Source organism: Rhinopithecus bieti, unplaced genomic scaffold (assembly GCF_001698545.2).
Source record: "Rhinopithecus bieti isolate Rb0 unplaced genomic scaffold, ASM169854v2 scaffold_5882, whole genome shotgun sequence".
Lineage (NCBI taxonomy): Eukaryota > Metazoa > Chordata > Mammalia > Primates > Cercopithecidae > Rhinopithecus > Rhinopithecus bieti.
Genome location: NW_016805188.1, coordinates 773646 through 801479, shown reverse-complemented (window position 1 = coordinate 801479; position 27834 = coordinate 773646). Strand labels below are relative to the sequence as shown.

General features: G+C 37.6%; 1 protein-coding gene across 1 annotated transcript in view; it reads right to left on the bottom strand.

Moving 5' to 3' along the window:
• Positions 1–27834, bottom strand: part of ABCB5 (ATP binding cassette subfamily B member 5) — a 134991-nt gene that overhangs the window by 24330 nt on the left and 82827 nt on the right. The window contains exons 19-22 of the mRNA XM_017871541.1: positions 25881–25964; positions 7870–8073; positions 4037–4137; positions 2695–2835 (exon numbers count right to left, since the gene is read on the bottom strand). Of these exons, the coding sequence (XP_017727030.1) occupies positions 2695–2835; positions 4037–4137; positions 7870–8073; positions 25881–25964 (530 nt within the window). The remainder of the gene's footprint in view (positions 1–2694; positions 2836–4036; positions 4138–7869; positions 8074–25880; positions 25965–27834) is intronic.

The following is a 27834-nucleotide window of genomic DNA, read 5'->3' as shown; positions in this document are numbered from 1 at the left end:
CCTTTTTTTTTTTTTTCCTGAGACAGAGTCTTGCTCTGTTGCCCAGGCTACAGTGCAGTGGTGTGATCTTGGCTCACTGCAATGCAACCTCTGCTTCCTGAGTTGAAGCAATTCTCTTCCTTCAGCCTCTCAAGTAGATGGGATTACAGGCGCCCATCACCACACCCAGCTAATTTTGTAGTTTTAGTAGAGACGGGGTTTCACCATGTTTGCCAGGCTGGTCTTGAACTCCTGACCCCATGATCCACCCTCCTCGGCCTCCCAAAGTGTTGGGATTACAGGCATGAGCCACCATGCCTGGCCTTCTTATATTTTTTATAGGTGTGATTACAAAGCAAAGAAAGAGTAGTGACAGAGAAATTGATGAAAAGAGATGAAAATTCTTCTGTGAGAATTTAGAAAATCATCAAACATCCTACATTACTATGAATATGTTTAATTGGCTTGCTTTCTACTAATACTGAAAACTAGTTATACAGAAGGAATGGTGACCTGGGGATTGAAGAAGGCTGCAGAAAGTTTAGAGCAACATGAAGAAAACATATTTTGAGTTCACACAGGCAATAGTGCACACTATTTTAGAGGCTAGGAGAACATAGGACAGGGAACTTGCAATTTCTGTTGAAATTTTATTTTAATTTTTTTGAGGCAGAGTCTAGCTCTGTCATCCAGGCTAGCTTGCAGTGGTGTGATCTCGGCTCATTGCAACCTCTGCCTCCTGGGGTCAAGTGATTCTCATGCGTCAGCCTTCCAAGTAGCTGGGATTACAGGCATGCACCACCATACACGGCTAATTTTTGCATTTTGACTACAGACAGAGTTTTACAGCATTGCCCAGGCTGGTCTTGAACTCCTGATCTTTGGTGATCCACCTGCCTTGGCCTCCCAAAGCGCTGGTATTACAGGCATGAGCCACCACATCCGGCCCTTCTGTTGAAATTTTAAATGCAGATATTCCATTTGCATGTTCTGTTTTATAAGGAAATGTGCTTCTAGGAAACTTCTAAGTGGCTTTGGTGTCAAGTAAGATTTAGGAATACTGGGTTGGTGAACTGTGGACTGTTTTCTCATCAGTGCCTAACAAAGAAACTTCCTGGGACTTCACTTAATGCTTAATAAATAAATAAATAAATACATTTTCATGTGAATAGAAACGAAAAATTATTCCAAGTTATTCTGAAATTACTCAGGTTTAAATGACTTTTGGCCATTTCCTCAAGTTGAACCTATCCTGAAAATACAAATACGCCAACAATAAGGATATGCAAAGGAATGTCCTGAGACTTGGGAAACAAAACCCAAAGAGAAGTGCCCAGTGTGCTCTGCTAAATGGCAGCACCCTTGGAACAGGTGTAATCTCCCAATTCGTTATTGTGAAGAGGCTGATACTTGCATGGATATGCATTTTTTGGTGGGCTTGTTAAAAATAATATAATGTTACTTTTTTGAGTCAAGTATTGTATGGATTTCTCTAGTTCTAAATGCTTAGCAATGCCATTTATGATAGATTAGCAATATTTCTGATATTTTAGGCTCTCAGCTCAGAATTAATACTGAAAATTAATTTTTCTAATTTAGCAGTTGCATTAGATGTTCCTGTAAAACAAATAAATTCATAACTATGTGACCAGAACTTCAAAATAGGAGCTCCAAACTAATGCTTTGGGAAGAAGTAGCCTCACTGGGATACTGCGTTCAATTCCAAACGTGACATTTTTGAAGGAAAACACTCATTTGTATGTTTTGCTTCTGGATTATTTGCTTAGCAAAGAATTCAGCCTCACTGATATACAGTCTTTACTTTAGAAAGCCATCTCCACATTGAGAGTTTCATAATGTGTCACAAATTTCCTAAGGAATGAATGACAAGAAGGCATATTTTGCCCCTACATTCCCATGTTCCAGTAAACTGAAGCAGAGAACAATTCATCTGGGAATTTAATTCAGATTTCATGCCTTATATCAGTATCAGTATTTTGCCAGTTATGCTGTACTTCTTATAGAGACTAAATAACAAAAACAGTTAGCTCAACTTAATCATTTCACAATGTTCACGTATATTAGAACATCCCACTGTACCCATATATATGTACAATTATTGTCTGTCAATTAAAAATAAAATTCATCCCAATTACCCTGATTTGATCATTAAACATTATATGCATATATCACGTGTACCCCCAAAATATGTATAACTATTATATATCAATACAAAATTTAAAATACATGTATATTTAAAAAAATTCCATCTTAACAAAAATTCAAGCATACCTTTTCCACACATGTGATTTAAATGATAATTCACTATAAAGTAGACATCTTTCTGGTAAATAAGTACTTGACCCCCTTACAAGGTTTATATATTTGTACAACTTATTAATTAATTTATTTATTTTGAGACAGAGTCTCACTTTGTTGCCCAGGCTGGAGTGCAATGGAGTGATCTCAGCTCACTGCAGGCTCCATTTCCTGGGTTCAATCAATTCTCCTGCCTCAGCCTCCCAAGTAGCTGGAATTACAGGTGCCTGCCACCACACCCAGCTAATTTTTGTATTTTTAGTAGAGATGGGCTTTTATTATGTTGGTCAGGCTGGTCTCGAACTCCTGACCTCAAGTTATCCACCTGCCTTGGCCTCCCAAAGTGTTGGAATTACAGGTGTGAGCCACCAGGTCTGGACTATTTCCACGACTTACATGAACATGCCCTCTGGGGTCATTCGTCCAGCTTGAATTAAATAGGCTCCAAATCGAAACCCTGCTGCATAGGCAAAATATATAAAGGCATGGCTGAATGCATAACAGCTTCCAATAATCTGTGCTTTCTTCGAGGTATTTCTGGAATGCACAAAATTTACCAAATAATAAGGCATGAATTACAGCAAGGTCAATTTAATAAATGTAGAGTAATAAATAGAGAGGACTTTGAAATGTTATAATTTAGTAGAAAGGCATTTTTTGAATGATTAAAGAGAAAGTGTTTTTTTTTTTTTTTTTTTTTTTTTTTTTTTTTTTTTTTTACTACTGAGAAATTTTTGAGAAAAGACAGATAATATTATAATTCTTTTCTCTGTAGTCATATACTCTCTAGTTTTGTGTAACAAATTTGACTTTACATACTGTTAAATGAATGGGCAAAGCCTGTGAAAGGATGGCTAGTGTAAGAGTTAGAGATTTGGTTTAGCAGTATTTAGAAGGATTTTCTAAGTATCCATTATAATTTTTCATTCACAGAATACAGGAAATTAAAGCGTGGTGCCAACTACAAGTATGAGTCCAAAACAGTACAAAGCTGTCTTTCTGGTAAAGTAATATAAAAAGCATCACTAAGTCAATGTGATAAGGAGGACTAGTTTAAAATTAAAAGAGTAAGTGCATTTATTATGTATATATTCGTATTTAAAATGTAAACTATTTTAGGGATTTAAAATAAAGGGCTGAGCTCTTTTCTCTTGCTCTGTCACCCAGGCTGGAGGTGGAGTGTAATGGTGTGATCTCAGCTCACTGCAACCTCTGCCTCCCAGGTTCAGGTGATTCTCCTGCCTCAGCCTCCGAGTAGCTGGGACTACAAGTGTGCACCACCACACCCGGCTAATTTTTGCATTTTTAGTAGAGATGGGCTTTCACCATGTTGCCCAGGATGGTTTCTAACTGTTGACCTCAAGTGATCTGCCCACCTCAGCCTCCCAAAGTGCTGGATTACAGGCATAAGACACAGCACCCGGCCCGCAATTTTATTTTCTTTCTTGCGTATGTTATTTCATTAATATTCTTTCAGGAAGATGAGAAAAATGTGCATACTAAGTAACAGATAGTTAATGGTAATGTGAGAGGACCTAAAATACTTATTCTAATTGCGCTTGCCCTCAATTCCTCTCTAGTTTCTCTTGGTGAAGTCATATGAGAAATTACGACATGGCCATTATTAGGAAAGACTCAAGAGCAAATGAATTAGCAGGCAAACCACTGGAGTCATTCAAGAGTACTGCCTTTACAGAACAAAATTAAGTTTTTGAAGTCAGTATGAATCTACAATCACCTGTGTTGAGTCTCAAGCATCTCTTCATACATTTGCTCGAAGGCTTTTTCCCTTGTTGATGACACTATAGTACGTATATTCTCCACAGCTTCAGTTGCTATCTTATAAAATAGGACAATACAATATAGAAATAAAATTAGTAATGGTGAATCTTTTCCCATTTGTGAATTCCAGTCAGTCACACTGGGGACATATTAATTATATCAAGTCAGTAAGTTTTCCTGACAAGTATTGTTAGCTTCCTTTCCTCCCAGAAAGTAAGATAGAAAAATGACACTTTAGGATAATAAGCTTAAGGAAAATGTCTTATTGAGATTTAGTCTACTGATCTAAGTTTAGCCCCATTCAAGTTTTTACTGAATTTCAATTTAAACTTGTTCCATAGACAGAAGAATAAAACATTAGTGAGCATTATGTTCACATGCAAAGGAGCTTCCTACAAATTATGAAACAATTCAAGTAAAAGAGAGCAGAGGCCGGCCACAATGGCTCATGACTGTAATCCCAGTACTTTGGGAGGCCAAGGTAGGCAGATTACTTGAGGCCAGGAGTTCGAGACCCAGCCTGGCCAACATGGTGAAACCCTGTCTCTACTAAAAATACAAAAATTAACCAGGCATGATGGCACGTGCCTGTAATCTCAGCTACTCAGGAGGCTGAGGCACGAGAATCACTTGAACCTGGGAGGCGGAGGTTGCAGTGAGCTGAGATCATGCCACTGCACTCCAGCCTGGGCAACAGAGTGAGACTTCTCTGTCTCAAAAAGATAGTAGAGATAATCACATAATTATCTTATTCTAGCAAAGAATTAAAAACAGCAACCTAAAAGGACTCAGGAACATTACAGGAAAGTAACATGGCATGTGGTTATAAAATTCTTTATGAGATAAAGTCATTTCTCATATTAGTGTCTGTGAATGTGAAAAGGCATTTAATTCAGATGTGATGAATACTTCTCCATATTTATGTAGTTTATAAAGAGAATGCATAATTACATGGGATTCAAAATGGAAGAGAGTTTTGGTTTAGAATAGCTTTTCGGACATGAGAACATGTGTTGGCTTCAAAGAGAAACTTCCTGTTTTCACATTCTGTTTCCGGATTGGCAGAGTGGACTGTGGGACAGAAAAGACCAGGTAGACACTTGGCCTTCTCTGAGGATGAACTTGGGTTGCAGGAGGGAACTAGATTTCTGGACTGTGGTGAGGACACAAGGATTCTGCTCCCAAGTTTGATGTTGGTTTTTTAAAATTCTCGTTAATTTAAAACGGACTCAAAGAAACCTCCATTTGCAACGTTCCACAGTATGTGAAGAAAATGGATAAGAATGCTGAAAACTTGTTTGAGGAAAAACAAAAGGAATGAGCATAAAACAAATTTGTGACAATTTTCATAATGGAGACAGGATAAATATTATTACAGACCCTTAGAAAATAGTCATTAAAAAAACTGAAAACTAACTAAGCTATTCAAAGTTGTCTTCTTTTTTTTTTAATCTTTTGAGATGGAGTCTCGCTGTGTTGCCCAGGCTGGAGTGCAGTGGTCCGATCTTGGCTCACTACAACCTCTGCCTCCTGGTTCAAGCGATTCTCCTGTCTCAGCCTCCTGAGTAGCTGGGATTGCAGGCGTGTGCCACTATGCCCAGCTAATATTTTTATTTTTAGTAGAGACGAGGTTTCACCATGTTGGTCAGGCTGGTCTTGAACTCCTGACCTTGTGATCCACCCGCCTCGGCCTCCCAAAATGTTGGGATTACAGGCGTAAGCCACCGCACCGAGCCCATTCAAAGTCTTAAAAACTAAACATTTGATAATTTGTCCAAATCTACACATGCAACTGAAGAAGGATTGATACATTTTATTAGTCTATGTTCTAAATTGATGTTTGGTAAATTGACTTATTAAAAGCCACAGGAAAATGCCTCCAATTACCTATTTGATTAGAGTTGTTTGTTGTGTAGTTTGAGGTTGCTCTAATGATACATAAAGGAAAAGTCAAAGGGTACATATACAACGAAAGCTCATGACAAATAAGATGAAAACATAATTAGGCCTCATTAATTTAGAAATTGTATACATTATTGCAATGTTTAAATTAGACAAGGACGTCTAAACAACTGTTTACTGTCTCTGAGGCGAATATTTGCTAGGTAGTTCAGACTATACAGCAAAAGCAAACAATCCAAGTGTCCTTATCTTGTGCAAGAAAGGTGGAAAGGTCTAAGGCTCAGGCAAATGAGATTACAGTGAGTCATGTGCTTGGCATTCCTATCTATGAATATATATGATATTTATGCTATGCCAATTGTGACACATTCACCGTGATACGGACTGTAAAGGATATTAACATCATTTTGCTATTCAGAGGATGTACACCAGTGTAGCCAAGAGCTCTGAAACAGTATCAGGAGAGGAACACCTTTTTCTTTCTTTCTTTTTTTTTTGAGACAGAGCCGTGCTCTGTCGCCCGGGTTGGAGTGCAGTGGTGCAATCTCAGCTCACTGCAACCTCCTCCTCCTGGGTTCAAGTGATTCTGCTGCCTCAGCCTCCCAAGTAGCTGGGATTACAGGCAGGCGCCACCATGCCAGGCTAACAGTAGAGACGGGGTTTCATTATGTTGGCCAGGCTGGTTTCAAACTCCTGACCTCAAGAGATCTGCCCGTCTCGGCCTCCCAAAGTTCTGGGATTACGGATGTGAGGAACATCTTAAAGACCTGGATGTAGAGTTAACAGAAGACTCCTTGTTTACAACAATTCAGCTGCTAAAGCGCTGTCATGAAAAACAGATTTTGGACCTCTACCAAGATGAAAGCCAAAAAGAGTAAGATAAAAGTCCACCAATAAATAAATAAATAAGTCAAGAAATAAAGAAAGAAAAGGAAAAGAACTGCCTACCACCCAAGACTATCCAAGCACAGGCAGCCTGGGAAAGGAATGTACTGCCTGCCACTGGAGGAATAGGTGGTAGGAGATGGGGATGGACACTTGACAGGGATGTTGTGCAAGGGACTCCTACTTCAGGTTAATGGTTGGGTCAGATGATGTCTCTTTCAATTCTTAGGTGTTACGATACCACAATAATGTTTCCCTCAGTCTCTAATATAATATTCATATGAATATGGTTGATCCTAAGAACCTTAAATACCTATATGTCTTGGCATTTTCCAAATGATTAAATAAATTGTTCATTTATTGGTCCTGTCTCTAAAGCCTTGTTTTATATGTTATCAATATTGGTGCATTGCCTTGCATTCAGTAACTGCTGAATTGCCTGTTTGTTTTGAAAAATAAAATATTCAGAAAAATTGCTCAAGAAAATTTGATTATTCAATGACCAGAAAATGGGGAATGATGATGTTGGAAAACTTCCCCAGTAATAATGGCTGACATTAGTAAGTGCTTGCTGTCTTCCAGACACTATTCTAAGTATTTTGCATATAATAACATTGTGTTTTATGCAATGTTCACAAAAAATTATAAGTGAATACTCTTATTATTCCCACTTTGCAGATGAGAAACCTGAAGTCTACAAAGGGTTGACATAACTTGCTCATATCACATATTCGTTAGGATAGAATCTGGATTCTAACTCAGCTAATTAGACTCCAGAGCCTGTGCTCTAAATCATGAACCCTATTGCTATAACATATCTACCTTCTATCCTAAATTGGTCTGTATGCATTTCTCTGTGAATACATATCACTTTACAGATCCCTAAGAGATGAAATTAATAGATCATAAAGATGGCTAACATATCATATAGTTAACATATCATAAAGTTCTGACTGTTTTTCTCTTTAAATGTTACGATGGTGATAACAGTCTTCATTTTACCTTTCCAGCATGCTTAAGTTCTTGCTTATCTTTGTTGGCAAATCCAGTCATTGCTGCGGTTTCAATCATTCCTGTCATGGCAAGTACTGGAGCAATACTCAGAATCAGGAGTGTCATCTCCCATCCATATAGAAAAGAAATGATAACTGAAAGTCCCATGTTAGTTGCATTTTGTGTCAAGACGCCAATCCTGGAACCTGTTGCCTATAATCAGATATATTGTGGGGGAAAAAACTCAATTAACTTTACATTTACAAGGATTCCTATTATAGTTCCTTGCAAAACAAGGTAGACTTTTTCAAAAAAGAATTTATACTTAAATTTATACCTTGAATGTATACTTTGAGATTAAATAAGATACATATTTTTATTTATTTACTTATGGAGTCCCACTCTGTCACCGAGGCTGGAGTGCAGGGGCGCAATTACGGCTTACTGCAACCTCTGACTCCTGGGTTCAAGCGATTCTCTTGCCTCAGCCTCAGGAGCAGCTGGGACCCACCACCAAGCCCGGCTAATATTTTTGTATTTTTAGTAGAGAAGGGGTTTCACCATGTTGGCCAGGCTGGTCTCAAACTCCTGACCTCAGGTGATCCGCCTGCCTCAAAATGCCCTAAACTAAGGAAATATACTTTATTTTCATGTCTTGATGTCCAATATTGAGATGTCCAAATGAACTGGATTTTAGTTTAAGGGAACACCATAGAAGACTGTACAGAAGCATGATAGGAACAGACAATCTGAAATCAAATACCACCTCCTTAAAGGGAGACTTGTATGTTGCTATGAGACCTCTCCTTAAATAGTTTAGCAGGATTTTACAGCCCAGTGCAAGTTGAGTGTGTTGAAAGCTGAAGTTACAGGATTTCCTTTGTCTTCTCAGTGATAGATGCATACCCACAGTCTTCTTGTTTCCTTACACCCAAACACCCAGCAATAATAAAACAACTCACTTATGCATACACATAGATACCTATACCCTGCCACCTCTTCAACACTAACTTACAGATAAGTTCTTGGTAATAAAGCTGATGTTTGAAAATGACAGAATCATAGTTACTATTACAAAAAACTAAAGAAACAGTCTATCTTTAGTTAAGCATTTTTTACTATTTCCTATTTATAAAGTTGTAATCACATTTGCTAGGAATTTTCTAGAAAACCAATATTTTAATAAATAATAGCATTAAAGTACCAGTTTTACATATATGCATAACCAACATGTACTTAAAATTTAAGTATTTGAAAAAGATAGCTTGAGTTATGCATATAAATTCTTTTAGAAGATTTTACATATTCTATTTCATGGAGAGTAAAAGGGAAAGGATGCTATACTTTAGCTCAGATATTCACTGCAATAGAATCTAACTCACCTTAAAAAATGTTCTAAAGTGAATTATTAACTTCTATTTGAATGGAAAAAATTTGCATTATGAACTGTAAAATGAGGTTTTGTATATTTTTTGTGTATTGTATATTACCTTTCACACAAATTATCTCTTTCTATTGGTGAAGATAGTATAATCATGCAAGGAATAACTCATGCTGTCTGACTCAGTGCTTTTGGGAGCATGAAGCTTTGTGTTGGAGAGGCAAGAGTTGCCATGGAAAGGAAACCAACATGGACAGGAAACAGTAGGGCAGAAGGGAAGACACACTAAAAGCAGGCCAAAATAGGATAAAGGCCCAACCTTAGGCACTAAATAAGCACTTTACCTTTACCATCTTATTTAATCTCATAACAATGCAAAGAGATGGATACTATCACTAGTACTGTACAATAGATGAGGAAACAAAAGTAGTAAGACAAAATAACAGCCATATGCTTGTAACCGGAGGATAAAAAACTCTTCGTTCCCTGAATCACTTGGGATTAAGTGGCTGACCTGATACTCTATCATTTCTGCATACTTAGAGATGGTGTTTCATGAAAAAGAACATTCTCTCTCTTATCCAAAATACCATGATCAAAATCAGGAAATTACATAACTGTCATTTAATGCTTAGACTTCCTTCAAGTTTTATCAATTGTCTCAATAATGCATTTTATAGTGAAAGAGTATCTACATTGGAATCACACATTTCATTTAGGTGTCACACCTCTTTAGTCTCCTTTAGTATGGAATAGTTCTTCATTCTTAACTTGATGTTCATGACATTGACTTTTTTGAAGATCGCAAGCCAGGTATCTGGCAGAATATTTCTCGTTTTAGCTTATTTGATATTTCCTCACATTTAGATTCAAATTGTGCATCTTTGGTAAGAATCTTAGAGAAGTAATGCTGTGTTCTTCTCATTGCATCCTATCAAGTGGCATGCAATTTTGATTGGTCCTATTCCAGGCACTGTGCACTTGTATAATTAATTAAGATGGTTTCTTCCACGCTTCTCCACTATGAAGTTGTTCTTTCTCCCTTTGTAATTAATAAATGTTTTGAGGCAGTTTGAAGCTATGTCAAAATCCAATTTCTCATCAAACTTTCAATTTATTTATTGCAGTATGAACTAATGACTTTTAAATTTCTTCAGTGGTTTGTAACCTGTTACTATAATCATTTATTTTGACTCAGATTATCCCACGTGTGGCCGGTGGAAGTCCCTTCAAGTTGGCTTTGTCCTTTGACATGTCCCTATCAGTTTTGGAATATGTCCTTACTTTCTGACACAAAATGATTTTCCAGTTTCATCTGCTACTGTCTCTGCCCTACTTCTGGAATTAGTCATTTCTCCAAAGATCCCTAGGTTCTTTTAGTGGAGAATTTTATTTAGCAGTCAAGATATGGTGCTAGTCGTACTCATTATTACTGGAATGTCAGTGGCCAAACTAGAGAATGTGTGTGTGTGTGTGTATTGATAGATACATGCACACATTTACATCTATATTTGTTTCTCTATATTTCTTGAAACTCATGAGTCATATCAATACCTCCAATTCCAAGTCAACATTGTAAGTTTATTTCCAGTTTTCTCCTTTTCCATACTTGTTATCCCTCTCTTCACAAGGGAGAGAACTGGCTCCCATTGTCTTTAATAGATTGATTTATGTGATTAATCTCTCTGTGGGTAACACATCTGCTCTCATGTCTCCTGCCTCTTCCCTGCATGGACACCCTCCTCACCCTGCTCTGGCTCTGCTTCCCTGCACTGGGCTGCCACCACACTGGGTGTCATAATATCAGGGCTGCAAACCCCAGTCCTACCCCTTCCCCTAAACTGACGGAAGGCCAGCACTCTTAGCCACTCTATCATAGTAGTGATGAGCTGAATGATTAAGGATATTCATTAAAGTGTATACTTTGGGTAAGATTTCTCTGATCCCATTTTTGCACATTATAAATTGGTTTCACTCAGTAAAGATCTAAGAGGCAATATCAAGAGAGAAAAGGAGTTGGAAACATCATAGTATGAGGTAAAATAAATTTTTAAAATAATTTCAAATATGTAGAATTATCTTTATAATTCTTATAAGAACTACACATCTTATGGATCATCTTTCAGTGGGATGTATGATACTTAAGCAATAAGCTGAAACATTAGTTCTTTAGTGCTGGGATTAAAAAATGAGGGCCCCTGTTTACCTGGAAAGATAGGAAGAATCGACCACACTTTGAATTATATTTTTTGTTCTGATCATGAAAACAGGATCATTAGAAAAAGTTGAGATAAAGTTAAAATCTACATGCTTCTAGACATAAATACTTACACACATTCAGATTCGGTTTATTACCTGCATGCAGTTTTATATTCCGATTTAATCCTTGTACATTATACTGCAATCATTAAATATTCTCCAAAATATTTGGGTTGCCTTCAATTTTCATTATTAAAATAAAGATGTAATGAACATCTTTATAAAAAATCTTTGTTCTCCTTTAAAAATGGCCTGCTGTTAAATTTCTAACTGGAATTACACCTTAAAAGGTGTAATTCTCCCAACTTGAAGGGACTTCCATTGGCTACATCTGGGATAATTTGAGTCAAAATAAATGATTGTAGTACAAGTTATAAACCACTGAAGAAATTTCAAAAGGTGTATATACTCTTACATTCTTGATGGGTATTGCCAAATTGCTTCCATAAAAGATTACATCAATTTTCACCAAACTATCAAAAAATTGGCATTTTCATTAAAAAATAATAGTAACAAATCCTCCCTCCCTCCAGGGCTCTGCCTAATTCCTAAAATCTTTGTGGTTTCAGTTTCAGGCCTGTATCTGGTGATGATTGAAACATTTTCCAATTTCTCACTAAAATATCTAAGAAAAGTTCAAAAATGTAAAAACACACAACAGCAAACACTCAAAAAATTATGAAATACTGAAAACTAAGATGGACAGAGAGCCTGGTTAAGTGTTTAAGGGTATGATGCACTAACTCTAAGAACTATGGGCTGGGAGGCCGAGGCGGGCGGATCACGAGGTCAGGAGATTGAGACCACACTGGCCAACACTGTGAAACCCCGTCTCTACTAAAAATACAAAAAAAAAGCCGGGGGTGGTGGCGGGCGCCTGTAGTCCCCTCTACTCCGAGGCTGAGGCAGGAGAATGGCGTGAGCCCGGGGGGCGGAGCTTGCAGTGAGCGGAGATGGCGCCACTGCACTCCAGCCTGGGCAACAGAGCGAGACTCCGTCTCAAAAAAGAAAAAGAAAAAGAAAAAAAAGAACCATGGACCTAAATGGGGATTCCATTTGGCACATAATGCTGACTTACACTTCATCCCCTGGAAGTTTAAGGATAAAAGAGATAAATGGTGATGTATGTTATAGACTAAATTATGTCGCCCCCTGCCCTGCCGCCATTTATATGTTTAGGTCTAACCTCCAGTTCCTCAGAATGTTACTGTATTTGGGCCGGGGGCGGTGGCTCAGGCCTGTAATCCCAGCACTTTGGAAGGCGGAGGTGGGTGGGTCACGAGGTCAGGAGATCAAGACCATCCTAGCTAACATGGTGAAACCCGTTTCTACTAAAAAAAAATACAAAAATTAGCCAGGCGTGGTGGCGGACGCCTGTAGTCCCAGCTACTCGGGAGGCTGAGGCAGAAGAATGGCGTGAACCTGGGAGGTGGAGCTTGCAGTGAGCCAAGATCGTGCTACTGCACTCCAGCCTGGGCAACACAGCCAGACTCCATCTCAAAAAAAAAAAAAAAAAAAAGAATATTACTGTATTTGGAGATAAGGTAATTATAAATAAATAAATTATAGATACAGGAGTAATTAAGTTAAAGTGAAGTATTTAAGGTGGGCTCTAATCTAACCTGATTGGTACTCTTATAAGAAGAGGAAATTTGAGCTAGGCATTGTGGCTTGCCCCTGTAATCCCAGCACTTTGGGAGGCCGAGGCGGGCAGATTGGGAGGTCAGGAGTTTGAGACCAGCCTGATTAAAACCCCGTCTCTACTAAAACTACAAAAATTAGCTGTATTTGTAACAGGCTGTAGGCATGGTGGTGCACGCCTGTAATCCCAGCTACTCAGGACACTGAGGCAAGAGAATCGCTTGAACCCTGAGGTGGAGGTTGCAGTGACCCAAGATCGAGCCACTGCACTCCAGCCTGGGAGACAGAGCGAAACTCTGTCTCAAAAAAACAAAAAAAAAAAAAGGAAATCTGGACACAGCAGACATCGCACACAGAGAGGTCATGTGAGGACGGAGACAGAAGACAGCCAACTACAAGCCAAGGTCCTTGGAGTGAAACCCAATCATGCCGACATCTTGCTCTTGGGCTTCTAGTTTCCAGAACTGTAAGGAAATAAATGTTGTTGCAGCCCCCTAGTCCGTGGTCCTTTGTTATGAAAGCCCGAGCTGACTAATACACTGTCCTTGCTCCTCTGCCTCCCACCCCCACCATAAGTTTCAGAGTCATATGGACTAGACAATGGGTGAGATGCTGTGGACCTTAAGTTCTTGGCGTTGTTGGAGGCCTTCTATATCTTTCCATAATACTAAATGCTCCTGGTGCGGGGTCATCTCAAGCTCCAGATAGGAGGACCAGTCTGGAGTGTGGCGTTCAGTTCAGGGATGTGCTCGTAAGCCTGGGCCTTGTCGGTAGATGTGTGGCCATCTAAGCCTTGGGACTGGAGGAGATCGCTGGGGAATTGAATAGATGGCAAAAGGAGATTCCCTAAGGCGCGCTGGGATTCACCACTCTTTAGAATTTCCAAAGAAAAGCTGTATTTGTAGCAGGCTGTAGGGTTCAGGCTTCACCCACTTTGCTTTTCCGAAAGAGCCCCTAGATGGTCCAGTTTCTCTTCTAGGGAAATGACAAGGCTCCTGTTTTCAAATTTTGTTGCTTTTCCTTACTGTAAAGCTGACCTTAAGAATAACTTTCGCTCTTTCCCAGGCCCATTCCTCTCCCTACTATGGTCTTTTGAATTGAATACATGTCTCCACAATTCATCTTTAGTGTTTATTAATGCATATAAGTGTATCTGTGAAAACTATATGGTAATGCTTTTGTGTTTATCCCTTAAAATGTCCACTAAAGTACTGTGTTTAATAACACAGTAATAGGGGTACAATAAAGAAATATTGGGCTTTGCCCTTGATTACTGGAAAGTGCTCCTAAAAAAATACTAAATGCTCCTATAGCTACATAAAATTTATATATATTGTGATGTGCAATCATTGGAGCTATTTTTTAAAACTATAATTATGTTTTGTTGAGAATAAGGTATTCATTGTTCTTTAAATATAAAATTTGTTTTATCTAAATATTACCAAGAATTATTGTCATCAATTACTTGATAGGGGGTTATATTTTGTAGGCCTTGATACATGTATTAATTTCCACTTGGTAGTTTCTTTTAATATTTTGAAGCCAGTGATTTTTAATTTTTTGGATTTCAATTCTTGGCACAGTACCTATATTGTCAAAAGGATAAATCATATCCACTGGGGCATTATTCTTTTCTGTTTGGATATTTCCTATTAGGTAACCATAATATAGTTCCTGATTCCTCATTACCTTCTGTTGTTTGTGTTCTATTAACTTTAAAGATTATAGCTCACCTGGCTGTGGTGCCTCACGCCTGTAATCTCAGCACTTCGGGAGGCCGAGGTGGGAGGATCACCTGAGGTCAGGAGTTTGATACCAGCCTGACAAACATGGTGAAACCCCGTCTCTACTAAAAACACAAAATTAGCTGGGCGTGGTGGTGGGCGCCTGTAGTCCCAGCTACTTGAGAGGCTGAGGCAGGAGAATCGCTTGAACCTGGGAGGTGGAGGTTGCAGTGAGACGAAATAGTGCCACTGCACTCCAGCCTGGGTGGCAGAGTGAGACTCTGTCTCAAAAAAAAAAAAAAAAAAAAAAAATTACAGCTCTAGGCTGGGTGCGGTGGCTCATACCTTTAATCCCAGCACTTTGGGAGGCCCAGGTGGGAGGTTCACTTGAGCCCAGGAGTTCAAGACCAGCCTGGGCAACAAAGCAAGACTCTGTCTCTACATAAAAATGAAAAAATTAGCCAGGCACAGTGGTGTGCACTTGTAGTTCCAGTTACTTGGGAGGCTGAGGCGGTAGCATCCCTTCAGCCCAAGAGTTCGAGGTTGCAGTGAGCTAGGATCATGCCACTGCACTCTAGCTTGGGTGACAGAGTGAGACCCTGTTTCTCACACACACACACACACACACACACACACACACACTTACACCACGCATTCCAGCTCTAGACATTAAAGTTAAAGGAAATAGAGTAAGGAGTAGAGGCCGTGCATGGCAGCTCACACCTGTAATCCTAGCACTTTGGGAGGCTGAGGCAGGTGAATCACCTGAGGTCAGGAGTTCAAAACCAGCCTGGCCAACATGGTGAAACTCCATCTCTACGAAAAATTAAAAAAAATTAGCTGGGCGTGATGGCAGATGCCTGTAATCCAGCAACTTAAGAGGCTGAGGCAGGAGAATTGCCTGAATCCGGGAGGTGGAGGTTGCAGTGAGCTGAAATCATGCCACTGCACTCCAGCTTGGGCAACAGAACGAGACTCTGTCTCAAAATAAATAAATAAAAGGAGTAGATAATAAGAAAAGTAAAGACAAAAAGCTTGCTGAGCATTGTAGTTTTCATGCATAAACTCGAGTAGTGTATTAGGGAAAGAAGTAGACATACTTTACAGAGCCACACTATACAAATATTTGTCACTTAAAGTTTGTCTAAGGACTATACACACCAACCTAATTTCTAAAAATATCCAAGAGTGAACTTGAAAGATTTTTGATGAGACAGCGTTCTCTATTTGAGTTTTTTGTTTGGGACACAAGAACTTTCTACGAAGTGGCTTGTACTTGCATATCTTTGCTTGCTTAATAAACTTGGGTTTTCCATTCTTGTGTTAATCTGCTTCTGGAAAATAGAATTATATCCTTTCTATAGTTCATTTTAGTTTAAATTACCACAAACCTATTGAAATGTTCAGTCAGTGCAACCGAGAACAAGCCACAAACCCTGCTTTTTGGTGGTGGTGGCACAATGAGAAAGATCTGAATATATTTCTTCTGTTCCAAGAAGAATAAACAGAAAATAAGAGACTCTTGGCCTTGAGAACTACTACAATGACTGAAGGAAAATGGAATGTGGTCTTAAAGACCCAGAAAAATAGTATACCTCTGGAAAGAATTTAAAACTGGAATCAGAAGAAATTTAATTAAACTTTCTTAGATTCTTTAGCAAGAGCACAAAAATACAGTTTTTTTTGAAATTAAGAACAAAATGTCTTGTTTAAGTAATTCTTCAGATAACTATTTATGGAGTGTCTACTATGTCTTAGGTACTATGCTAGATGTGGGGAATATCACTTTGATAAGAAAATTATAAAAGGAAGGAAACTCAGTGTGGAATTATAGAAATAAGAATTCCATATGGTAGAATTTCTGCTTCTGGCCAAGACGGAGTAACAAGGATTTATCCTCTCATCTAAAACCAAACAAAAAATAGACAAAATACATGAACCAGTGTTTTTCAAGACACTGAGCATAAGGCAACCAAGGGCAGAGATGGCAAACGAACAAGATGACCCCTGTGGTTGCTCTGGCTTACTCCCTTGGAAGAGTTTCCAGGTGGCAGTGCAAAGAGCCCAACAGACTCTGAGTTGAGTAGACAAAGCTGAGAATCTCAGGAATCTAAGTCAGCTAGAGTCTGCAGCATAGAATACTAGAGAAGAGAGAGAGTCACAGAATGATAAATCTAGATATCTGCAGAGGATTCTTCTTGAGTATTCAGCTGAACAGTGCATACCTGTCAGGACTGGGATTAGTGCCTGGTAACAGCAGCCAGACTGGAAAACCTTCTGAGTCACAGGGCATTAGGTAGAGTATGTGGAAGGGTTTTGCCTTTGTAGTAGGCTCAGTCCTGCTTGACAAACCTTAAAACCAAGACCCAAAAAGATCAAACTATTCTCAGGTAACTTAACTGTATCCCACAATGAAACCCAAGAATATTTATAGAAATATAAAAATATCCAGCACCAAAAATTTTAAATTCACAGTGTTTAGCACACAGTCAGAAATTGGCAGGGGGCTGGGCATGGTGGCTAACACCTGTAATCCCAGCACTTTGGGAGGCTAAGGTGGGAGGATCGCTTGAACTCAGGAGTTCAAGACTAGCCTGGACAACAAAGTGACACCCTGTCTCTACAAAAATAAAAAAATTAGCTGAGTGTGGTGCCATGTACCTCTCATTCCAGCTGCATGGAAAGCTGAGGCAGGAGGATTGCTTGAGCCTGCTCCCAAGTCAAGGCTACAGTGTACTGTGTTTATGCCACTGCACTCGAGCCTGGGTGACAGAATGAGATCCTGTCTGGGAAAAAAAAAATTCCCAGGTATGCAAAGTAGCAAAATAAGACCTATGATAAGGATAAAAATGAATCCATGGACATCAACCCAGAATTGACAAAATGTTAGATATGCCACATGATCTCACTTATATGTATAATTTAAAAAAGCCAAACTCATACAGACAGAGAGTAAAATCATGGTTTCTAGGAGGTGGGGATTCAGGGGGTTGAGAAGATGTTGGTAAAAGGATACACAATTTCAATTAGGAGGAATAAGTTTAAGAGATCTGTTGTGTATCATGGTAACTATAATTAATAATAATATATTGTAAACTTGAAAATTACCAAGAAAATAGATTTTAAGTGTTCTCACCACATAAAAAATAAGTATGTGAAATAATGCATATGTTAAATAGTGTAATTTATCCATTTCATAATGACTACATATGTAAAACATCATTTTATACCCTAAATATATAAAACTTTTACTTATCAATTTAAAAGCTACTGCCAATATATATATTACATATTATAGTAGTTAAGAGATAAGGAAGATATAAAAAAGATCCATATTAAAATTCTAGAAATAAAAAAATAAAATATAATTCTAGAAATAAAAAAATAAAATTCTAGAAATAAAAAAATAAAATATAATGTCTGAGATGAAAATATATGATAGGATCAATAGAAGATTAAATATTGAAGAAGAAAAGATCATTGGTTTTGAAGACATAGCAATAGAAACTATTCAAAATAAATGCAGAAAAAAAATGAACCAAGCATTGGTGAGCTGTGGTAAAACTTCAGGCAGCCTAATATATGTAGAATTCGAGTCCTTGAAGGAGAGGTGAGACTAGAAAGACAGAAAAAAATACTTGGATAAATAATGGTCAATATATTTTTTAAATTTGGTGAAAACTATAAGCCCATAAATCTAAGAATTTAAGTGAACTTCAAGCATAAGAAATAAGGAGGAAGCTATATCAAAACCCATCACAATCACATTTCAAAGTCAGTGATAAAGAGAGGATCTTAAAAGCAAAGGAAGAAATATCCATTATGTTCAGAGGTAAAAAGATAAGGATAACAACAAATTCTTCATTGAAAAAAATCAAGCGAGAAGATAGTAGAACAATATCTTTTTTTTTTTTTTTTTTTATGGCATCTCGCTCTGTCACCCAGGCTGGAGTGGGACTACAGGTGCCTGCCACCACGCCTGGCTAATTTTTTTGCATTTTTTAGTAGAGACGGGGTTTCACTGTGTTAGCCAGGATGGTCTCGATCTCCTGACCTAGTGGTCCGCCTGCCTCAGCCTCCCGAAGTGCTGGGATTATAGGCGTGAGCCACCGTGCCCAGCTGACCAATATCTTTAATCTACTAAAAGAAAGAAAGAAAGAGAAAAACTGGGTTGGGTGCAGTGGCTCACACCCATAATCCCAGCACTTTAGGAGGCTGAGGCGGGCAGCTCACTTGAGCCCAGGAGTTCAAGACTAGCTTGAGCAACATGGTGAAACTCTGTATCTACAAAAAATTAACTGGACATGGTGGCATATGCCCATAGTCCCAGCTACTCAGGAGGCTAAAGTGGGAGGATCACCTGAGCCTGGGAGGTCAAGGCTGCAATGAGTAGTGATCACACCACTGAACTCGAGCCTAGGTAACAGAGTGAGACCGTGTCTCAAAAAAGAAAGAAAGAAAGAAAGAAAGGATGAAAAGAAAAAACTGTCAACCTCAAATTTCATAACTGGTGGAAATATATTTCAAAAAATTAAGGTGAAATAAAGACTTTTCAGGCATAAGAAACTTGAAATAATTAGTCATTATCAAGCTTACGCTATAAGAAAGGTGAAAAAAAGAACTAGATGCAGAAGGAAAATGATACCAATGGAAATAGGTACCTAGAATAAGGAATGAAGAGACCAGAAATGTTAGCTACATGAGTAAATACATAGGACTCTACATATTTATTTAAAATTCTTTAATAAAAGATGAGTTTTTTGTTTTTGTTTTTTAAAATTTTTTATTATACTTTAGGTTCTAGGGTACATGTGCACAACGTGCATGTTTGTTACATATGTATACATGAGCCATATTGGTGTGCTGCACCCATCAACTCGTCAGCACCCATCAACTCGTCATTTACATCAGGTATAACTCCCAATGCCATCCCTCCCCCTAAGATGATTGTTAAGCAAAAATAATTACAATGTAGTATGGGTTTATTACATATTTAGAAGGAGACTATATGACAATAATAGCAAAAGATTTGGAGGGGAAACTGGAAATACTGCACTATTTTAAGTTTCTTACACTGTAGGTTGACATCGTATTGCTTGAAGGTAGACTGTGATAAGTTAAAGATGGGTACTATAAAACCTAAAATAACCACTAGAATAACAAAACAAAACATTATACTTAGCAGTATCACTTTCCTTACTCCTCCAAAAAGAGATGAAATAGAATACTAAAAAATTTTAATCCAAAAGAAGGCAGAAAAATAGGAAAACTGTGCAGAGAACATACGGAATAAAGAGCAAATCGCAAAATGAGAGATTCAAACCTAATAATATTGATAACCACATTAAATGAAAATGGTCTCAATATCCTATTCAGATATTCAAAGAGACCTGTATGCTGCCTATGAGAATCACACTCTAAATACAGACACACAAATGGAATAAAAGCACTAGGGCACGGTTCATATGGATTTCTTCTTTTGTAAAATGCCACTTGAAGTTCTTTTGTGGATTTTTTATTGCATGGGTTGACAAACTATAGATTATAGGCCAAATCTGACCCTCTATCTGCTTTTATATTGTCCATAAGGTAAGAATGTTCTGTATATTTTTTTAATGGTTAGGAAAAAATCAAGAGAAGAATAATACTTTGCATCATGTAAAAGTGGTATGCAATTCAAATTTCAGTGTCTGTAAATAAAGTTTTATTGGAATACAGACATGCCCTTTTGTTTACCTTTTTTTTTTTTTTGAGATGGAGTTTTGCTTTTGTTGCCCAGGCTGGAGTGCAATGGCACCATCTCAGCTCACCGCAACCTCCGCCTCCCGGGTTCAAGCAATTCTCCTGCCTCAGCCTCCAGAGTAGCTGGGATTATAGATGCCCACCACCATGACCAGCTAATTTTTGTGTTTTTAGTAGAGACAGGGTCTTGCCATGTTGGCCAGGCTGGTCTTGAATTCCCAACCTCAGGTGATCCACCCGCCTTGGTCTCCCAAAGTGCTGGGATTACAGGTGTGAGCGACCACACCCGGCTACCTACTTTTTTTTTTTTTGAGACAGAGTCTCACTCTGTCAACCAGGTTGGAGTGCAGTGGCATGATCTTGGCCTCCACCTCCTGGGTTCAAGCGATTCTCTTGCTTCAGCCTCCTGAGTGGCTGTGATTACAGGCACCCACCACCACGCTCGGCTAATTTTTGTGGTTTGAGTAGAGACAGGGTTTTACCATGTTGGCCAGCCTAGCGTCGAACACCTCAGGTGATCCGCCCACCTCGGCCTCTAAGAGTGCTGGGATTACAGGTGTGAGCCACCTCGTCCAGCCTTATCTTAACAAACTGTCTGACTGTCATGTTTACCTATTGTTTAGGCTGTCTTAGGTTATAGTGATGGTAGCTGCTACAGAAACTACATGTGCCACCCTCATCACTTTACGCTGCTGCTCAGCATTCTACAAATCTCAGTGATGCTGTTAGAATTTGAGAGCATGTTGAGTTTTGCTGTACTGTTTCACTTTATCCTAGTTTTTTAAAATACCATTGCATACCCGTCATCTCAAAACAAGAAAATAAGATAAATGTGGACTTTGAATGCGATGTTTTTAAGGAACAGTGGATTGTGAGTTATTTTATATTCAAATTAGATGCCTCAGCATCTAATTTTTTTTAATGCCATGACACTAAATAATGCTGGAAAATACAAAATATGTCAACATTAGCAGACTGAGCACTCATCGCAATATTCCCAACTTATAGGAAAGCAACATTCAGAAAAACTAGAAAATATAAAACAAAATATCTTGTTTTAGCAGAATTTCTTCACAAAACTAAAATATGAAAGTGAGAATGAAACCAAAGTAAGTTTTTAAGTGGCTCATTCATTGGCCAAGCAAAGAAAGTCATTTATGGATTTTGAGTTAATTATATCATGTTTGATTGTAGCAGTGGAAGAAATGTATTGAGACTGCATAACTTATATAAGGCTGCCATTTGGTGAGAACAGTTGCTCATAGTTACAGACATTGAGAGTAACATCCACAGTCAATTAAAAAATAAGGTAGATTATTTTGAGTAGTTTTCCCTGACTCTTGATGGGTTGACATATATCACTGACACTGCTCAGTTGCTGGCTTTTTGAGGAGCCAACATTATATTTGAAGTAAGTGAAAAGTTAGCCACTATAAATAGTTTCTGTGGAACAAGTACTGCTGAGAATATTTTCAAAGAAGTTGAGGAAAAAAAATAAGTACAATCTGAAGTAGAATCTACTAAGATACATTATAACAGATGGTTAAAATATTTGTAGAGCAGAAAACAAGCCTTAGTTGGACAAATTTACAAAGCTTGTGAAAATGTAAAGTGTTTAAAGCCTACAGTTATTTACTATTATTTGTCAGCATATATTTTATGGGAAGGAATTGAATTTATCATGCCTTTTTGGACCAGTAGTGTAAATGGTTAAGTTCATTTGCTCTTGTAAACTTAACCATCTTCATTTTTTGTGAGTTTTGTCAAGGGAAATTTTGACTTACCTTACCACACGGCAGTTTGATGACTTAGCAGTGGTAAAGTTTTTTGCAGTATTATGAATTCAGGGCCAAGATTGAAAAAGAAACTTTTTTCAGACAAGATCTCACTTTGTCACCCAGGCTACAGTGCAGTAGGACAATTATGGCTCACTGCAGCCTTGGCCTCCCAGGTTCGAGCGATCCTCCTGCCTTGGCCTCCTGAATTGCTGGGATTACTGATGTGAGCCACTGCACCTGGCTTGGAAACTTTTTTTAAAAGAGCCATCCTTAACCACTATTATCAAGTACTAAATGCCTCTGGATATTAGCTTCTGCTGTAGATTTGATTATCTTTCTTAATTCAACCTAAAACTGCAAGACAAAACAGCAATTATATGCATACCTTATGCTGTGGAAAAGTCATTTCCATGACAACATTGTTTGAATCAAAAGTAGTGTCAAGTTGTTTTATACACTTCCCATGTCAAAAAGTTAAATCAATAAATGAGGTTGCCATTGTCCAGGTAATAATATCCTAGTTCTAACTAGTAAACTTGCTGGGCTCTTGGACTTAATAAATGAAAAAAATGTTTATGATTTATTTGGGCAACATATTACAGCTCTGATGAGAAGAGTTCTAGGTTCCAGCATTGGATGTGTCAGTGGTATATCAAATGTACACTGTGGTGTCAATAACACACTTTCTTGTGGACAAAAATGAAATAAGACTTTTGGTTGATGAAAAGAGATTGCTAAAATGTACAGAAATAATACCTTGTAATTTTATAGAATTGAGTTTCCAAAAGAATCTAAAATGGCTTTTAGCTTTAATTAAACCAGATATTACACAGAAAATAGTCTGTTGACAGATGTACTGGCAATAGGCCATTCCCTTGGGCTAAAACAATATCAGTTAAATTGGTTGTATTCAGACAACTATTCTAGGAATCATGTTGTCTCCTATGACTCTATTTCACTAACATGTTTTTATCATGACTTTCAAAATATCAGAGCTTTAAAAAATGGCCAGAGGAATACCTTTACAGTCATGAGTTAAAGGTTTCAAACTAAGATTTATTATTATTAAGGAGCTGTTTTATGAACATTCATTCTAATACATGTGATAGAATAAAATGTAACTGAAATTACATGATGAAGAAATTGAGATGGAGAATGACTTATTTAAGTCAATATGACAGGAAATATGACCCCCAAATTATTATTTCCTAGCTCATCTTTATGCTAGAGTGTCCTTGTGAGGAAGAACTCATTTGTGGACAACAAGATTGATAAACAATTCTTCCTTTTATAGAAAAACTGTCCACTGAAATTGAATATGAATCCATCTTTATATGGCAAAGTAAGAGTTTTTTATAAATTACATTTTGCTAGACACAGTCTCACTCCTGAAATCTTTCTTTGATTGTTTTATTCATTAATTTAGTTTTTAAAATTAGGTTTTTAAAAATATTTAGAGATGGAGTTTCACTATGTTGTCCAAGCTGGAATACAGTGACTCTTCACAGGTACCATTCCACTACTCATCAGCATGAGAGTTTTACTGACTCCCTTTGCAACCTGGGACAGTTTACCCCTTGTTTTACTTTTTAAATTTGGCAACTTTAAAATCTTTCATCAGGATTCCAACCATTTATTCTCTAGCTACTAGTTCTAATAAAAAAAATGATTTGACTTGTCTAGAAGTTATTGTGAGACTAGCACTTAATAACTGCAACAATAAAGTTTTAAGTGATGAAATGATATTAGTCAGGTGCTTAAAATCAGGTTGACAACTATTCCCAATAATTTCCCTCAGGGACAACACTATTTATTAGAAACAATTGATAAATGTAAGGACAGTAATGTTGGGTCTTTCAGTACTAATTTGGTTTTTCAGTTGAAGCAAGTATCTGCTAAAATAAATGTCTCACATATTAATATAACTGCTGGTAAGAATGCCTGTTCCACTCAAAAGATTCTGAAAAGATTTGAAAGATAAGTTGTAATAGACAAACATTAACACAGTAAAGAAAAAATAGCAAATTTTGTGGAGTGGGAATTCAAATGGAATTATAGGGATTGATATTTCTGCCTGGAGTAGTAAACCACGGAATTCCTAAACTCAGAAGTTAATCAGATAATTATATTGTGCTATGGAGGTTAATGCTATATCCATTATTTGATTATTAAGTGAAATTCTATCCACCATCTTTTCATGCATGCCAGTAAAATTGAACTCCTCAGCCCTATTTTAAAATCTAAATACTATCTAACAAAATTCTAGAACCTTGCCTTCAAAATTAACAAAAAGAATTTCAGGAAGAGATGAAGATGCCCCCTTTCCTCTTGAGCTCTTTCTCCATCATAAAATTAGCTTTCTAAACCAAAATGAATGCTTGTGAATATTCACAACTGTAAACCACTTATTCTATTTTCTGATAGTATGAATCCTATCTTGCAGGTGTATATTAAACAAAGAGGTTTTGCAAAAGTTAAAAAAAAACAACAACAAAAAACAAACTTAGAATGGTTGCCGTGTCCTGTGGAAATAATCTCTAAAAGAAACATGCTATTCTGATGGGTTGTTTTAGCTGACAATTTGTTGCTCTGCTAATAAAGCTTTAAGAAACATCTCAGTATTTCTAAACAGAATAAATACTTGTAAGATTTTTCTGTCATTCAGAGGCAAATTATTGACATTTTCCTTTTCTTCCAAATGCATGATAAGGAAAAAGGAAAGCCTAAAACTCTACTAGAATTCTTATTTTAACAGAGATGGAAAGCTTTATTTTACTTCAATTTAAAGTAGGAAACCTTGTTTTCTGTGGCTTTTCTCTGTTAAGATCCCATTTGTTATACAAAGGTGAATTTTGTTAAAATAATTAGAAGAAAATTAACAAATTATTACTTACCTCTTCTATATTCCTCTACTCCCCACACCTGTTTAAGCATGACTTTGACATACATTATGCTGGTCATTCCATCACTAATTATGAATACATATAAATATCTTGTTTATGCATATTGCTAGTCATGATTACGCAATTCTTTTTAACTTGTATAACAACTAGTACAGAATCATTTCTGATGCACACATGACTCTGAATTGTTAGACATTATTTTAACTAAAATCTTATTTTCTGGGGGAAGGAAAAACTAAACCTCTTTCTTATATTAAAACTCTTAAAGTGTGTGTGTTTTCATTTTGTTACTTTTTCTTATCTATTTAATTCTGAGCTCTTTTTTCTAACTTATTCTTGGTCTCTTCTTTAGTACTCTAGTTATCCTATTACAGGTACTAAATATTCTCTATTTTTGGTTAAAAATATCCAGAACAGAAAGGCTTCCTTTCATCTTTCACCAAGAGTTACCTGTTAACCATAAGACTTACCTGGCCTCCTTAATGATGTGGGTCATCTCAGCACAGCTCACATATATGCACAGACACATGCATGCATTGCATGTGTGCACACCACATACATGCATCATTTAAAATAAAAATAATATACATACTCCTTGAATTTGTGCTGTATCTATGGCTAATATTGCTGTCAAGCTTCCCGTGCTGTTTTCCTTTTCATCAAACCAGGCAATATCCTAAAGAAAAGGAGAATTAACATACGGTTGTCGAAAACCTTTTTTTTTTTCTCTGACTTGTGATTTTTCTGCTGTAAGTCAAAAAACATTTACCTGCCTCCTCACTCACAGGTACTTAATTCCTATAAAATACTATGGATCAAATGACTTTTGCTTTTTTTTTTCATGAAGATCTATATTTATATATAAACTGAAGAACTTAAGCCCAAGAACTTGGACTCATTACTCATTACTGTAGTGTATAATAATCAATGTTAAATTAAAATGGTCATTTTAAACCATCAAGTGATTTATAATTTTACTCCATAAGTCATTTGTGAAGAGCAGACACAATTCAAAAGTAAGGCAATGAAAGCTAGAGCAGTGGCTCACACCCGTAATTCCAACAATTTGGGAGGCCAAGGTGGGAGGATTGAGTCTAGGGGTTCAAGACCAGCCTGGCCAACATGGTGAAACTCTGTCTCTACAAAAAACACAAACATTAGCTGGGCCTGGTGGTGTGCACCTGTAGTCCCAGCTACTTGGGAGGCTGAGGTGGGAGGATTGCTTGAGCCTGGGAGGCAGAGATTGCACCACTGCACTCCAGCTTGGATGCCAGAGTGAGACCCTGTCTCACACACATACACACAAACACACACACACACACAAAAGTAAGGCAATAAACAACACAATTTAGAAATATTTTCAAAACTTTCTGCCTAAACTCACTAATGATAAAACGTTTATCTCCTTCTCTTTGGGGCCACATAATAAAGATTTTCCCTGACGCTTCACATTACCTCCTAGAACTTACAACAGTGGGCATTGTGAGAAGCTAAAAGGGCAGAAGGCTGTGAAACCCTTGAAGTTAAGAGGTATGCAATCTAAAGAAGGAGTCAGATCAAAACTATAAGCAATAAAAGCATAATGTAATAACCAATTTTATTTTCAACAGCAAATGGAGACAGCACATCTTAGCGCTTCTCAGCCTGAGGAATTCTGATTTCCTCTTATAGCTATTAAATGTTTCCTCACATTCACTGGAACCACTTGTATCGCTTGTAGATTAAAACCAGGTGGAAACTGTCTCTGAGAGATGGTTTATTTTTAGTGAGTAAAGAACAAAAAAATCTTGGCTTATTGCAACCCAGCCAGGGCTCTGAGAACCAGGTAACAGGCAAAACAAAGGCATAGCAGGTTGAGGGCTGTGCCTTAATCATGCACATCATATGTTAGATGAAAACTTTTATGGAGGAATATGGTAGAAGTCAGGCATGATAGTACCACCCTGAGCCCCACTGTGTTGGGAAGGTGTCTCCATGAGCTTTGGGTTCTAGATGCCCAAAGAGCATCCTGTGGAGATTACAGTCTGCACTGGACAGTAGCCACTTTGAAAGCACAGTCCCAGGCAAGAGCCTAACCTACTGTGAATACACAGCAGCAACAATAATAAACACAATACCACTGAACTGAAAGACATTACCTGCTTTTTATTGTGTACTCTCTCTCCAAAATTAAGATATTTTATATATTTTCTAATTGGTTCTAGATTTCAACGTGACAGGGAATGCACAGATAATTTTAAGATACAGTATAAGGTAAAAAATATGAAAAGAATTTATTATTGAATATTACATTCCTGATTCTATAGTAACTTGCTGTAAAAGACCATGAATAGGTACATATGTGATTAATCTTAGTCATTATCTGATGTTCAGTTGGCAAGATGTCTGAAATTGCTTTTTGGCAAGATAGCAATTGTGTACTCCAGGGATTGTTTTCCAGTACAGACAATACATGTGAAAACATTTAGGGAGGCCGAGACGGGTGGATCACGAGGTCAGGAGATCGAGACCATCTTGGCTGACACGGTGAAACCCTATCTCCACTA